The sequence below is a fragment of the Ambystoma mexicanum genome, chromosome 9, assembly GCF_040938575.1.
Source record: "Ambystoma mexicanum isolate Mex_15411 chromosome 9, UKY_AmexF1_1, whole genome shotgun sequence".
Classification (NCBI taxonomy): domain Eukaryota; kingdom Metazoa; phylum Chordata; class Amphibia; order Caudata; family Ambystomatidae; genus Ambystoma; species Ambystoma mexicanum.
Genome location: NC_090931.1, coordinates 994271588 through 994284127, shown reverse-complemented (window position 1 = coordinate 994284127; position 12540 = coordinate 994271588). Strand labels below are relative to the sequence as shown.

The following is a 12540-nucleotide window of genomic DNA, read 5'->3' as shown; positions in this document are numbered from 1 at the left end:
GTTGCTGATACAGTGCGATAGAGATATATATATATATATATATATATATTTGAAATCAATTACGCAACAGAGAATCTCGGTAAGCACTCATACTCAGCAATGAGTGCACAAGTCTAAGATATTTCGGAACACAATCCTTTATTATTAAATTCTTTTCAACCTGTACAGCAATTAAAGAATGATCCAACAACGTGTTTCGCAACGATTAACCAGTCACTTGTTCACACAGTCACACATCTATATATATAGATGTGTGAATATATATAGATCTATATATATCTGTATAATGTTGATCCAGATACTATACAGGACGCCCGATAGTGAATATGATAGGAATCTGGTATAGAACTACATAATATACCTCCAGGTTTAATCATTTAGCTGGTCGAAATAGCCCTCACCAGGAACTTTTTCTTGGTACCAACATTTTTTATCAACAGATATCGGGGACAGCCTTAGAGGGTGACCTTTGCCCCTAGTCAGGCCAATTTGTATGTAGATGCATTTGAGCAAAATCACATATACCATAACAGCAATCCCTTTCTACATCAGATAAAGACCCGGCGACGGTATATCGATGATGTTTTCATGATTTTCCAAGGTACAATGCAAGAATTTAAAACTTTCCACAACTGGATTCATGAGAGTAACCCGCATATGCAATTCACATTTGATCCAGATAGCAAGAGTATACACTTTCTCGACCTCCAGATCACAATGTTTGGTGGACGACTGTGCTCATCGGTTTACGTAAAACAGACAGATATAAACTCATTGTTAGCCTATTGCAGCTGCAACCCCTGAGCTTTGAGAGACAACTTACCCTTTGAGCAGTTTTTTAGATATCGACGCTTATGCACCAAAACTGAAGACTATGTGACACAAGCAAAGACCCTAAAAACACAGTTGATGAACAATGTCTATCCGAAACATATAGTCAATACCACATGTAAACGGGCACGCAATATCCCGAGAAAGATCACATTGCAGCAACACCAAAAAGCCCCAACGCGAGAAAACATTGCAGCAGTTTTCAGCTACTCTCTGCTGTTTAATTAAATCAAGAAGGATATCAAGAGACTTTGGCCTATTTTAAATACAGATGAACAACCCCTCCCAGAGGCCTCTTTTGCCATAACATGTAGGCAAAATTTGAGGGACAAATTGGTCAAAACATTATCTGAACAGGGCCAGTTTTCGAGATAACACACAACCAACACTACGGACTAGTGAGTCTCGGATAGGACATTTGCCCTGCGGCCAGTGTTCAATGTGCCCACAAACTAGACGTAGCACTCAAATAGACATTGGTTGGAAGACACCTTGGGCTCAGAGGACCTTTACAAACTGCAATAGTTTAGGAGTTATTTACCTCATTGCTTGTCCCTGCAACTTGAAATATGTTGGAATGACCACTCAGGCAGTAAAAAAATGGATGGTAGAGCACAGATGCTGCCTAAGGACCCAGAGAATGACAGCTCCACTAGTTGCACATTTTATAGCATCAGGACACAGTCCAGACGTTTTCCACTGGAGAATTATAGAAATGATCCACTTACTGAGAAGGGGTGGTCATTTCCAATACCTATTACTCAACAGAGAACAGAATTGGATTTTTAGGCTAGACACTCAAAATAGTGGCCTGAATGAACAAATACAGTAGCATGATTTGGCAATATTACCCACTTAGCATTCTAACGCTCTGTGCTGCATGATCTAATGAGATACACGTGTGACCTTCTTAGTAGGAGCCCAGTCACGTTGAGACGAGAGATGCGCCACATTCCTCACAGAAGGTTCAATAAGCACTCATGGATGCAGTCCTGACATCGCCAGAAATGAACCTCCACGGACTCAAAAACATTCCTGAAACAATATAATATATGCATCTGAGGTATGGTCTTTCAGGAACATATAATATTGTAGTCTCTAATAGCAAGCACTACAGTGTTCTAGATGTACTGTGCCTCACATGTGGGTTTGTATAACCTGTAAACATGAATGTTAAACACTCCATGATTACACACCGATACATCAGCATACGCAACCACACCCTCCTTTATGACGTACACGGAACAACTTTCATTACAGAGAAACGGCCGACCGCACGATCACATTGTCTATATTCAACAGCAACAACAACTGATCGCTACCACCCCTGAGAGCAGATCCCAGGGCTAACAGCACACATACATTACTCTATCTAAATAATAGCTTCGGCGAGCCGAGCATGGACAACACTGCTCTGATTTCACATAGTACGAGGATCTCGCGCCGAACGGAGCTACACGCTCCATCCATAGCTACAGCAGCGCACAGCTCATGGTTACAGCATCACCTGACTGTGAAACATAATTTCTCCATTGAGGTAAGCAGCTGTATGCTGAGCCTTGTGTAAATACTGACCCACTCGAGCAGCACTATATACTGGACATTTCAATCCCCTACGTACAGACAGATGGATTTTCAACCACACTGGGTGGAGACAGGGCTGGACTGGGAACTAAAAGAGGCCCTGGAAATAATCACTGGGGACCAAAAGAGGCCCTGGAAATAAAGTTCAAAGTGGCCCCAAATGACACATTTTCAGCAAGCCCAATGCTTTTCCTATGACAAAATTTGGAAATACCACAAAAAAGAGGCCCAGGGTGCAGAGGCCCACCGGGAAATCTCCAGAGTTCCGTATAGGCCAGTCCACCCCTTGGTGGAGATAAATGCCTGGCTTTGGAGATTGCTCTGCCACCTTCTCCTAGAACAAGTCAACACATTCCAGGTAGGTGGCACTACAATAGATACCTTTACCCCACACGGCTCTATCGATACACTGGAGGTGGCCCGTGTTACTCCGCTATTAAGGAATATTGGTTTTGCTTACCACTTGGATTCTCCCAAGAATCACAACAGCCCATCCCAAGCCCCGCTCCCCTGCTCACCTCACCATGAGGTCTGGTTTAGGACAATGAATAAGTCCCACTAATGAGACACCACCAATCGGAGGTCCTCTTAATAAATACACATGACTGCACAGTACTAACTCAATCACTATGCGAGTGCCAAACAGTTGGGAATGATACCCAGCTTTTCAACTTGTGTCTCCCTCTAGGGGACAGAGGTGCCTTCTGGTTCGCACCTGCGGACTACTGATGGAGGGAAGCCCGTCACAGAAGAAATCTAGGTCCTGAAGAACCGGTCAACCATAAAATCATGAGCTTTCTCATGAGCTTGACAATGTTTATACAATAGAGTTCGAACACGTCAGATTAACTTCTTGTTCTAGACAGGCTTCTGGCCACTAGGCTCTCCCTAATTTGATGGTTTTATGTTTTAAATATTCCATATCAAGGTCTGATGTGTGAAAGGGCACTACTCAGTTGGTGTTTAAACATGTACAGAAATTCCAGGTAGAAGGAGCCTTTCGTTACACTCAGCTGAGATAAGATCTAAGGTTCAGTATCTCAATCTATATTTGTTTTTGTTCTTTTTAACTATTGATATACGTTTATATTTGCTGACGAGGGAGAGTTCTCTCGCTATCCCTATTAGACATGTGGCACACCATTGGCCTCCTAGGGACAGGTTTGCCCAATAGGGTCAGGGTGTTTTTCCTACTAGGGACAGCCTAAATGTGTTTTGAGCATCAGATATGAGCCTTATCTCTTTCAGATAACTTCTCCAAGGTCCGTTTTTGTGTGTTAAAACATTGCATGTCAAATGGCAGGAATGCAATACTAACCAATACGGTTCACGGTTGAGCAGTAGGTGTTTTTTGTGCTCTCCTTTAAAACCCACCAATCTGTCGTAAAATATTCCCTGGAAAACTAAATCCCAACACGAAACATGTGCTTGTGGTCTTGTGAGTAAGTATCAGTTGCTAAAAAAACAGAATTATAGGATGCTGGTGGCCCAGTATTATATTCTGTCTAAATCTAATGATAATGGAGCCCACAATCTGTTGTCTGCGGTTATTCTTTCTCTTCAATGCGAGTCTTAGCAAAGGGATGCCCTCGAAAGAGTGTGAAAGTGATATCATACCAGTAAACCAAAAATAACCACAGGAATTATAAGCCAATATTTACTTATTAGACTTTTTTAAACTTCATATTGGGGCAATAATGAGTAGAATAATGGATTGGACTGTAGAAAACAATAAACGATCTATCCTCTGCACAAGTACGGTTTAGGGCAGAAAGTTACACAGGCGACCAGAATATCAGTTTCACAGTGGTGGGTAAATGTAAGAGGTGAGCATTACATATTCCAAGTGACATAACCTCAGAGTGCCTTCTCCACTGAAACTATAATGATAATGCAACTCTTGAGCAGCCTTATGGGCAAAGTAACATCGACTGTTAATGCCCCAGTGCCAACATGATATTCCTCTCTACTGACGGAAACTGGGATTTTCCACACCAGTGTACGATGAGAGGATTGCAAACAATATTATTGACAGGTTTGCATTGATCAGGCATGAACTAACATGTGACCTACTTTACTCATCATTTATACCATCAAATGCCACAACGATGCTGGCCTGGCACTTTGGAGAGGGGGGCACTACTAATGGCCTGCATGTTGTATTCACAGCTATGGTAGTGCAGGGTTTGCCATGGATAGCTGTGATAAAATGTAGCTTTCTGCTGAGTGGCAGCTCATGAGGGTAGCCCTGCTTCTAATGTTCTGTGATATATTAATATTTGTTTTCAGTGTGTTCTGCTGTGCTACAGGCAGAACCATTTTAGGCTTCATAGTACCCTGGGATAGGTCAATTGAAGGAGGGAGTGAAAGAACAGGGGTGAATGGGAGTGTTAGCTACATTCATGCTTCTAGTCATACATTTTATATTCACATATTACATTTTAAACCTAGGTTTCCGGTGAATAGAATTGTATAATTAAGTGCAAGAGGTCAAAAGAGCAGCCACATGGCTACATGGCGACATGCCATGCCTCATCTGTGTGCATATGCTTGATGTGTGGGGGATGCTTCAAGGAAAAGCATGTGTCTATCAATCAATGGGTATCATTACACACCAACAGCTGGGGGAATGAAAAGGCTGAATATGGGAGGCAAAGAGTCTGTGTTTTGAAGCATTCTGGAAATTGAAGGCATGTTTAGGTGAGTTTCCTGAAGTCTTACACACTCACTAGAAGCATTGTCCTGTGTAATGGGGCAGATGAATATGCAGGTATCATCTACTGCCCCTGCTATTCAAGTACTAACTCCTGCACCTATTTCTCACCATTCCCGTACATGTGAGAAACAACATCAGCTGAGGCAGCCCTACCACCCCATGGGTATAGAGGTGAAAGATGAAACAAACTAAAGCAGGTTTTAAGAAGCAATACTTTAAATAGCCAATGTACATGCCGCTGCCATACAGAATTTGTTAGGTTGTGTAACATTAGTTGGGATTACAGTTAGACAGTAGAAAACACATGTAGTGGGCTGTATATAGCATAAAAGGGATGAGGATTCCGGGAAACCAAGCGAGGGAATCACTACACTGATAGGGCAGATTTATTTATAGGCAGAATAGATGCAGAATACATGTGCAGGGAAACCAATGTACAGCAAATGCACAAGGTGAATGTAACATGAACAGAGGAAGGTCTCTAATATGGAGACGAGAAGCACAGAAGTACACCCATTTTCCTAGCATAAAGGCTGTAAAAAGCCTAGACATTAGCAAGGCCTCCGAAAGGTTACTGAATTTGTAAAAAACACATTCATTCTAGAAGCTTTGAAGCTGCTCAGATAGTAATTCCTAGCAAGCACCAAGTTCAGATGTACGGAAGGGATATGCAGAACGCAGAGACAAGATAACTATTCCCAGGACAAGAAGCAGTAGACTCCCAAGTTAATTAAATTCTAATAAGAGCATAAACAGCCATTGATGTCCAGCTGCATGAAATTAGTTTGGCAAGGTACTTTAGAGTGGATAGATAAGGTGTGTCTCCAGTGGCCACAAATACTACAACATGCCCATTAGAATGAGCTAAAATCCCAGTATATAGGAAGAAATTCATTCTCCAACATGGTCCCCTAACACGTGATCAAGACATGCAGAACACTGGCTATTCATTATAAGCCAGGTATGCATAAGACATCTGCTGAACTCCCTAGCACATACACAGACATGAGATGATACACAAGGCTAAATACAAAGGAATAGATAGGCCACATGTCCTTGGAATGATGGAGAGTACTTTTAATTGGAATTAGTGCATACCATGGACATCCTTCTCCCCTTACCCTATGTGTTAACATCTCGTGAAGATGTGCAAGGTTGGTGAGTAATGTGCCAGACAGTAAAAATTCCTCTTGTCATACTGCTTATGATGAATAATGTCAGCCAATTAAAAGCTAAAATAACGATGTAGTGAGAATATTATCTGTAAGGGACTGGGCTCAGGAGGAGCCATCAGATAGCTGTAAACCAATGAGAATATTAAGGCTTATAATTATTCTTTCATAACACGCTTAGTACCGGAGAGGTTTCTAAGTGCGAGCCTGGGATTCAAACCTGTGTTACTAGGCGTTGTTTTGCATCCAAAACACACGCTTTGCACCTGAGCTATACTCTCAGCCTCATACAGGTTATGTTTTTAAGGTATTAACCAATCCTAACCCCTCAAATGTTTTGTGACCAAAATCGTTGTTGACGTATTTGTAATACAAAATCCACTCACACTCATTGTATGCTGTCCCTGGGCAAGAGTGTATGTTTTGAATAGCGCCGGGTTTTACTGTGCACTTTGAGTACTTTTATTATTGAGTATTGTTTTACCATTGCAACACATTGGGCCCATCCCTACACCAGAGTTGGGGATGATCTGAGAGATCTACTTGCCTCTTACTTGTCCTTGCTGATTCTGGAGATACAATAGGCACCATGCTCAAAGAATGAGACTGCTCTGAGTGGGCTGCGTCCTTTCATCACAGCATTCAGGGACAGACTAGCAGGTTCCTTTTTGCCAAACCCATGCAGAGCGTGTTCTCCTACGAGATTTCAAATATGAGGTCCCCAACTTGGTTTCAATGTTCCTTTGGAAAACTGTTGCCAACATTCAGTCTTGTGTGCATGTGTGATTGTCTGCTCCATCGCGAAATATTGCATATTGTGTTTATCACCCGAGCTTGCCACTGTGATCTTCAATTCCGTTCAAATTAATCATGTGTGTGTGTGTGTATAGTGTGTTTGTCTATACCACCCATTCACGCACGCATTTTGACTTATTTCAAATTCCTCCATGAATGCCTTCTCTGAACTGACATGAATCTCAGGCATGTGTGCCTGCATCTTCAATGACGTTTGAGTAGTTGGGTGCAATCTCCCAATATATACTACTTTCACATACACTGACAAATGTTGATGTGTACCTTCTGCATCCAGGTTGGCAAGATCCATGATTTAAGATTAGCAGGCACCCCATAGTTGAAATCATTTACGATGGATGGATTGGCAAAGAACTCACTTACTTTCTGCTTCACTGCTCCTCTAGAAATGTTCTTCCAGTTTGTAAGAATATGCGTGTGGCTCAGCATTTGCAGTGTCTCCCATGCAATTATGTAGCCCTAAGCTATAAAATCCCCCTTCATCACGTTCAATTCGGAACAACCTTAAAAACACCACTTGATGCAAATATATTTCCGTAATTATCTAAGACAAGAACTAAGTATGGCTGTCAACTGTTGTGACTCATAACTATAAGATGAACTCTGATCTTATCCCTTCTTAGAAACGCCAACCACACATTGACAGCAATACAAGATTTTGATGTTGTTTCAAGATACACAGATTCTAAGTGGAATCAAATATCATTGGGGTATTCGAGAAGAAAACAGTTTTAGTAACTAATGCCTTAGGAATTTGGCTGTTTCACACATGTTCGACTTGTATGAACTTGGCAAATGCCGTGAATCTCTCCTGTTGAGGAAGCAATGGGTTTGCTTTTCTTGGGATCAGCCATGCCTTCTCTTTGTTTGACTACCCTAACCTGCAAGCATGGAATTCCCAGCATCCCCTATTATTAAATTCTGCTAAAAGGGCACAGTGCGGTCTCAAGTATCTCTATTTAACACTATGTCCCACGTCCAGGCTTAACTATCTATCCTCTATGTGGGATGAAAAGGAACCATGCATTAATCTGCCGCCTGGCACCAGAGCATTCTTATTTCCTGTTTGCTTTCATGCACCTCCCAAGTATATAACTACAGTTGCAGCTACCTACTTGTCTCATTTCCTCTTTGTTATTGTCCATTCTTTTACATATGTACAACGACTATTTGGAAATAACTTTTGTGATGGTGCGCACAAGGTCACTTACTGCACAGGGAGTTGTTTTTTTAGTGCAGCAAATCAAAGTTATAGAAAGTTTTAGTTGCCGTTAAGATAATTCCTTAGTTCTCTATATGAATAACGTAGAACTATATTTTGGATCACTTTTAACACGTTAGTTGTCATGGTACCCTTTCCACTGAACTCCTCCTGGATCCATTGAGCTGATTTTTGGCTTTGAAATTTAAGGATGAAAGGTCTGAAAATACCGTACATTCTAGCTCTGATGTAATCCTCGTTTTCTTTCAAATGACCTAGAAATACTTTCGCCGTTTAGCGAAATTACTGATTGAAGGATGAGATCAACAATTTGCCCATCGGATCGTGCAGCCAGCAATGGCTATGAGCAGGTCCACTTAATATCAAAAATTGGCCGGGCTGGGCTTGCACTCACAGCTCGGCCATCATGCATATCTAAATCTTAGGCACGGACCTAAAATACAGAAATTGCCCCCTGGTGACCACATAGTTAAAGGGCTGGTGCCAACCTACGAGCCATGTGTGTGTATGGTATGCCTTTCAGGTAAAATGACTTAAAGAGATAGTTACCTGAAATGCTGTTATTTAACAGCTCTCTTTCTGGGCTGCCAATGTAAAAAAGCTGCTCAGAATACAAAATGGATTACGCAGCTGCCAACTGACCCGCAACTCACAGGTGTGGCCACGAATAAAACCCCAAAACCTTGAGGCAGACAAGGTGTAAGAAAACCCACAAGCAGGTTAGGCTGAGAAGCAAGGACATTAAGTTAAAAGTGATGATCCTTTCAGATGCAAAGAAGGCTTTCTTCTGCTGTACTGTATAGTATAGAAGGTGCAACTTGGAATGCTTTCCTAACGTGCATAAAGGTTCCCGCAAAATTGACGATGACTAAGCACACTCGTAGCCTACGGCCACAATTAGATTTTGCTCGAGAATGAAGCATTCGACTAAGTGTTAATGAAAAGATAGGAACAATCTTTTAATTCGACATAGAAAGAGCAGTATGCACCTGCAATTGCCTCTTGATTAACCCCTTTAATGGGAATATTCTTAAATGCATACTTGAACATGCAAACGTTTGCACAGATAGGTACTAAATGTCTTTTTGTATTATCTTTAAACTTCTATTTTGTATATGAACTGATGTGTAACTGTCAAACGATTTTAAAATAGCATGTTAAAAAGTATTTTTTTTATTGATTGTTCTATTTAAATATTCTTTCTTTTAATGATGTAACAAATGTCTGATAAGAAGAAATGATGTTGTATAAATGTGTAGATCAAGCTAAAAATAACAATAAAAAATAAAAATGTAATGATCCTTTCAGATGCAAAGAAGGCTTTCTTCTGCTGACCTTGGCATTACTCGGGTCAGCTTTTCTTCAGACAGTCACAGGACTTTGAACTCCTGTGACATCTTTAGCTTTGCAGATTTCCCAGTCTCAAATGTCCATGTCGTTGTTCCCCTCATCAAGAAAAAAGGTGATTTAAGTGTCATGCAGTCATCTTCTCAACTTATTGTTGAGGCCCGAGTTAAAAATAAAGCTAATTTCGGAAAATAATTAAAAGAAGCATGAACTAGGGAACCAGGTATACAACGGTTTACCATTCGGAGAATTCAATTACAGCAAATATGTATTAAGAATGTTTCAACATGTCAATAAAGTAAATGATAGTGAACGCAAGATTCTAGAAGAATTTTGCCCAAGATCACTGGGAACTCCATTGTATTCCATCCACTACTTCCCAACCTTGATTAAAAGATAATTCCAAAACTAATTTCTACGGAGTGATACACATAAGGTGAAGGGTTCGCCTGTCAAACTAATGGGACATCCTGCTCTACTAAGAGATTGTCATTCTACTGGGGGCAAACACTTATCTGGAGGACACACTGTTAAAAACTATTACAAAATGGTCAGCGAAGGTAAATCGTTCTTGGTCCTAATTCTAAGTGTCCATAATGTGCTGGGTTCACAGCGCATACAGTGTGTCCCTTTACAGTGTTGGGGTCATGTATATTACCTGTAAATGCAAATTGCGGATGGGTGGGCCATTGGAGCAATTCACTAGTGATCCTCGAAACCACTGTGAAAAGTTGACATCTATGGAACTGGACCCCGTAAAAAGCGTTGAGATGTGATGAGATGCCCCTAAGAATCCTATCCTTCGCTGCTTACACAGGCCATGATCAAATCTGGGGAAACTCAATAGTGGAGGGTTCCCTGTCACAGCTCTGCAGAAACGTCAGTTACTCCATTGACAGACCATACGACGTGCACCTGAGCTGTGCCGCCCAGTGATTTAATAACAACCATGCTTTGGGGTGGCATTGGGCTAAGAACGTTTTTGAAACCAATGCTGCAAAACAAATGCACTTACATTGTGCTGCACTGACTGCAACAGCTGTCATGTCACGGGTAGTAGAGCTCATTGGCTACATGCTCGTCTTGGAAGCAGGATGACGCAGAGGTACACAGGTTCAACTCCCAGTCCCGTGTTGAGTGCGCTATTAAAAGCCAGTTATAATAATATACTAATAATGGTAGAAGGACTCAACTGACCTGATTTACAGAACGTTCATTAAAAAACACTTGCGTGTGGTAACTTGGGAAGGAGGAATAAATAAAAGCGTTTTGTGTGTGGTCTCATACCTTGGTGTGGATTACTCGATTTGTTTACTTCACAAATTCTGGTTATGGAAGTGTTGCATGGAGTATTTTAGTATGTTGTTCCGTGTGCAACATAACAGAAACATTTTTTTGTAGTCCATAGGAAACATCTACAAAGGGTTATGCCAGACTGGAGTGTGGGGATGTTTTGATGAATTCAACCGGATTTCTGTGGAGGTGCTTTCGGTTGTTGCTGTCCAAGTTAAAACAATTCAGGATGCAATTCGTCACAAAAAGAAAAGGTACGTTGGAGCAAATCATTCATTACCGCCTTCCTTAATTTATTTTGCTAAAATATCATAACAAAGAACCAGACATGATAACTCGTTTCCTTAGGTTTTTTTTTCTAGGGGAAACAATCGAACTGAAAACTACTGTCGGGATCTTCATAACGCTTAATCCCGGATATGCAGGGCGAGCAGAACTTCCGGAAAACGTGAAAGCCCTCTTCCGGTGAGTGAACTATTTTCCTACTTGAAACTGGAAAGAAATTGACAAATGTGCAGGACTTGCGAACATTTCTTTTCTAATATTGGTAGTTTCAATGCTGCTGCAACCCCAAATAAATCAAGTTTAGTTAGTGAGGAATGCACCATTTTCACGATATCCTCAATTCATTGTTCGGGAAAAATCACAAATGCATTCTCTTTTTTTAGCAACTGCATTTTAATTGTTTACCATGCTCATTTGCCATTGCACATGTTTTTAATGAAAGAAAAACTGCTTATTTCAAAGCATTGCTTCGTGAAGAAATAACAGGGTGTTTTTGGTTCCTTTGCCACACAATCTTTTTTTTTTAGCTAAAGACTTTAATTACAATTTTTAAAATCATCAGTAAGGTGCAACAATAAAACTGCGAAGATCAATAACCCATCTAATAGTAGAACCAATTGCTGCTTTAAGTTGTATGTCAAATCCATGGGTTGACTTTCCACACGAATCTGGAATCTATTTGAGTATGATTTAAGCAAACATAGAATCATGCCTATATTTCATAACATTCAGATATCATTGAAAGTTATTATAGTGCGGTGGTCGCGGCACTATAGTTAAGTTGAGTATTGATTTGCATATGGCATTTGACTTGTATGACGGATTTGGCTGAAATCTTGCAAACAAAATGGTACTCATGCACTCCCCACAACCCTTCCCAAAATGATCTGTTGAAAAAAAAAAAGTGATTAAGATTTTTTTTTTAATGAGGTTTGGGCCTAGTCCCAATTCATTTTTCCCCATAGAGAAAAGGTCACATTTTTGGCACAGCCAAAACCGCTGGACGGAATTGGACCAGGGCGGAAACAACTTGGGCACAAAGCATTGACTCTATTTCTGGGGGGATGGGGCAAGGGTCTGGGTTTATTCCGTCTAGTAGTTGCTAAAATACTTGACTGAGAAGGGGGTGACCCCTTCTCCCAAAATGATAGCTATATCTCCCATGGTGCCGTGCAGAAGAGAGACTGACAGGATTTTCAGAAATGAAGAAGCAGCAATTTATTCTCAAAATCCTATTGCTAATAACTTTGACTTGCTAGATGGATTTGGATGCAATT

General features: G+C 40.9%; 1 protein-coding gene across 1 annotated transcript in view; it reads left to right on the top strand.

The window, feature by feature from the left end:
* Nucleotides 1–12540, top strand: part of LOC138488874 (dynein axonemal heavy chain 11-like) — a 2478284-nt gene that overhangs the window by 363771 nt on the left and 2101973 nt on the right. The window contains exons 8-9 of the mRNA XM_069616234.1: nucleotides 11087–11232; nucleotides 11327–11443. Of these exons, the coding sequence (XP_069472335.1) occupies nucleotides 11087–11232; nucleotides 11327–11443 (263 nt within the window). The remainder of the gene's footprint in view (nucleotides 1–11086; nucleotides 11233–11326; nucleotides 11444–12540) is intronic.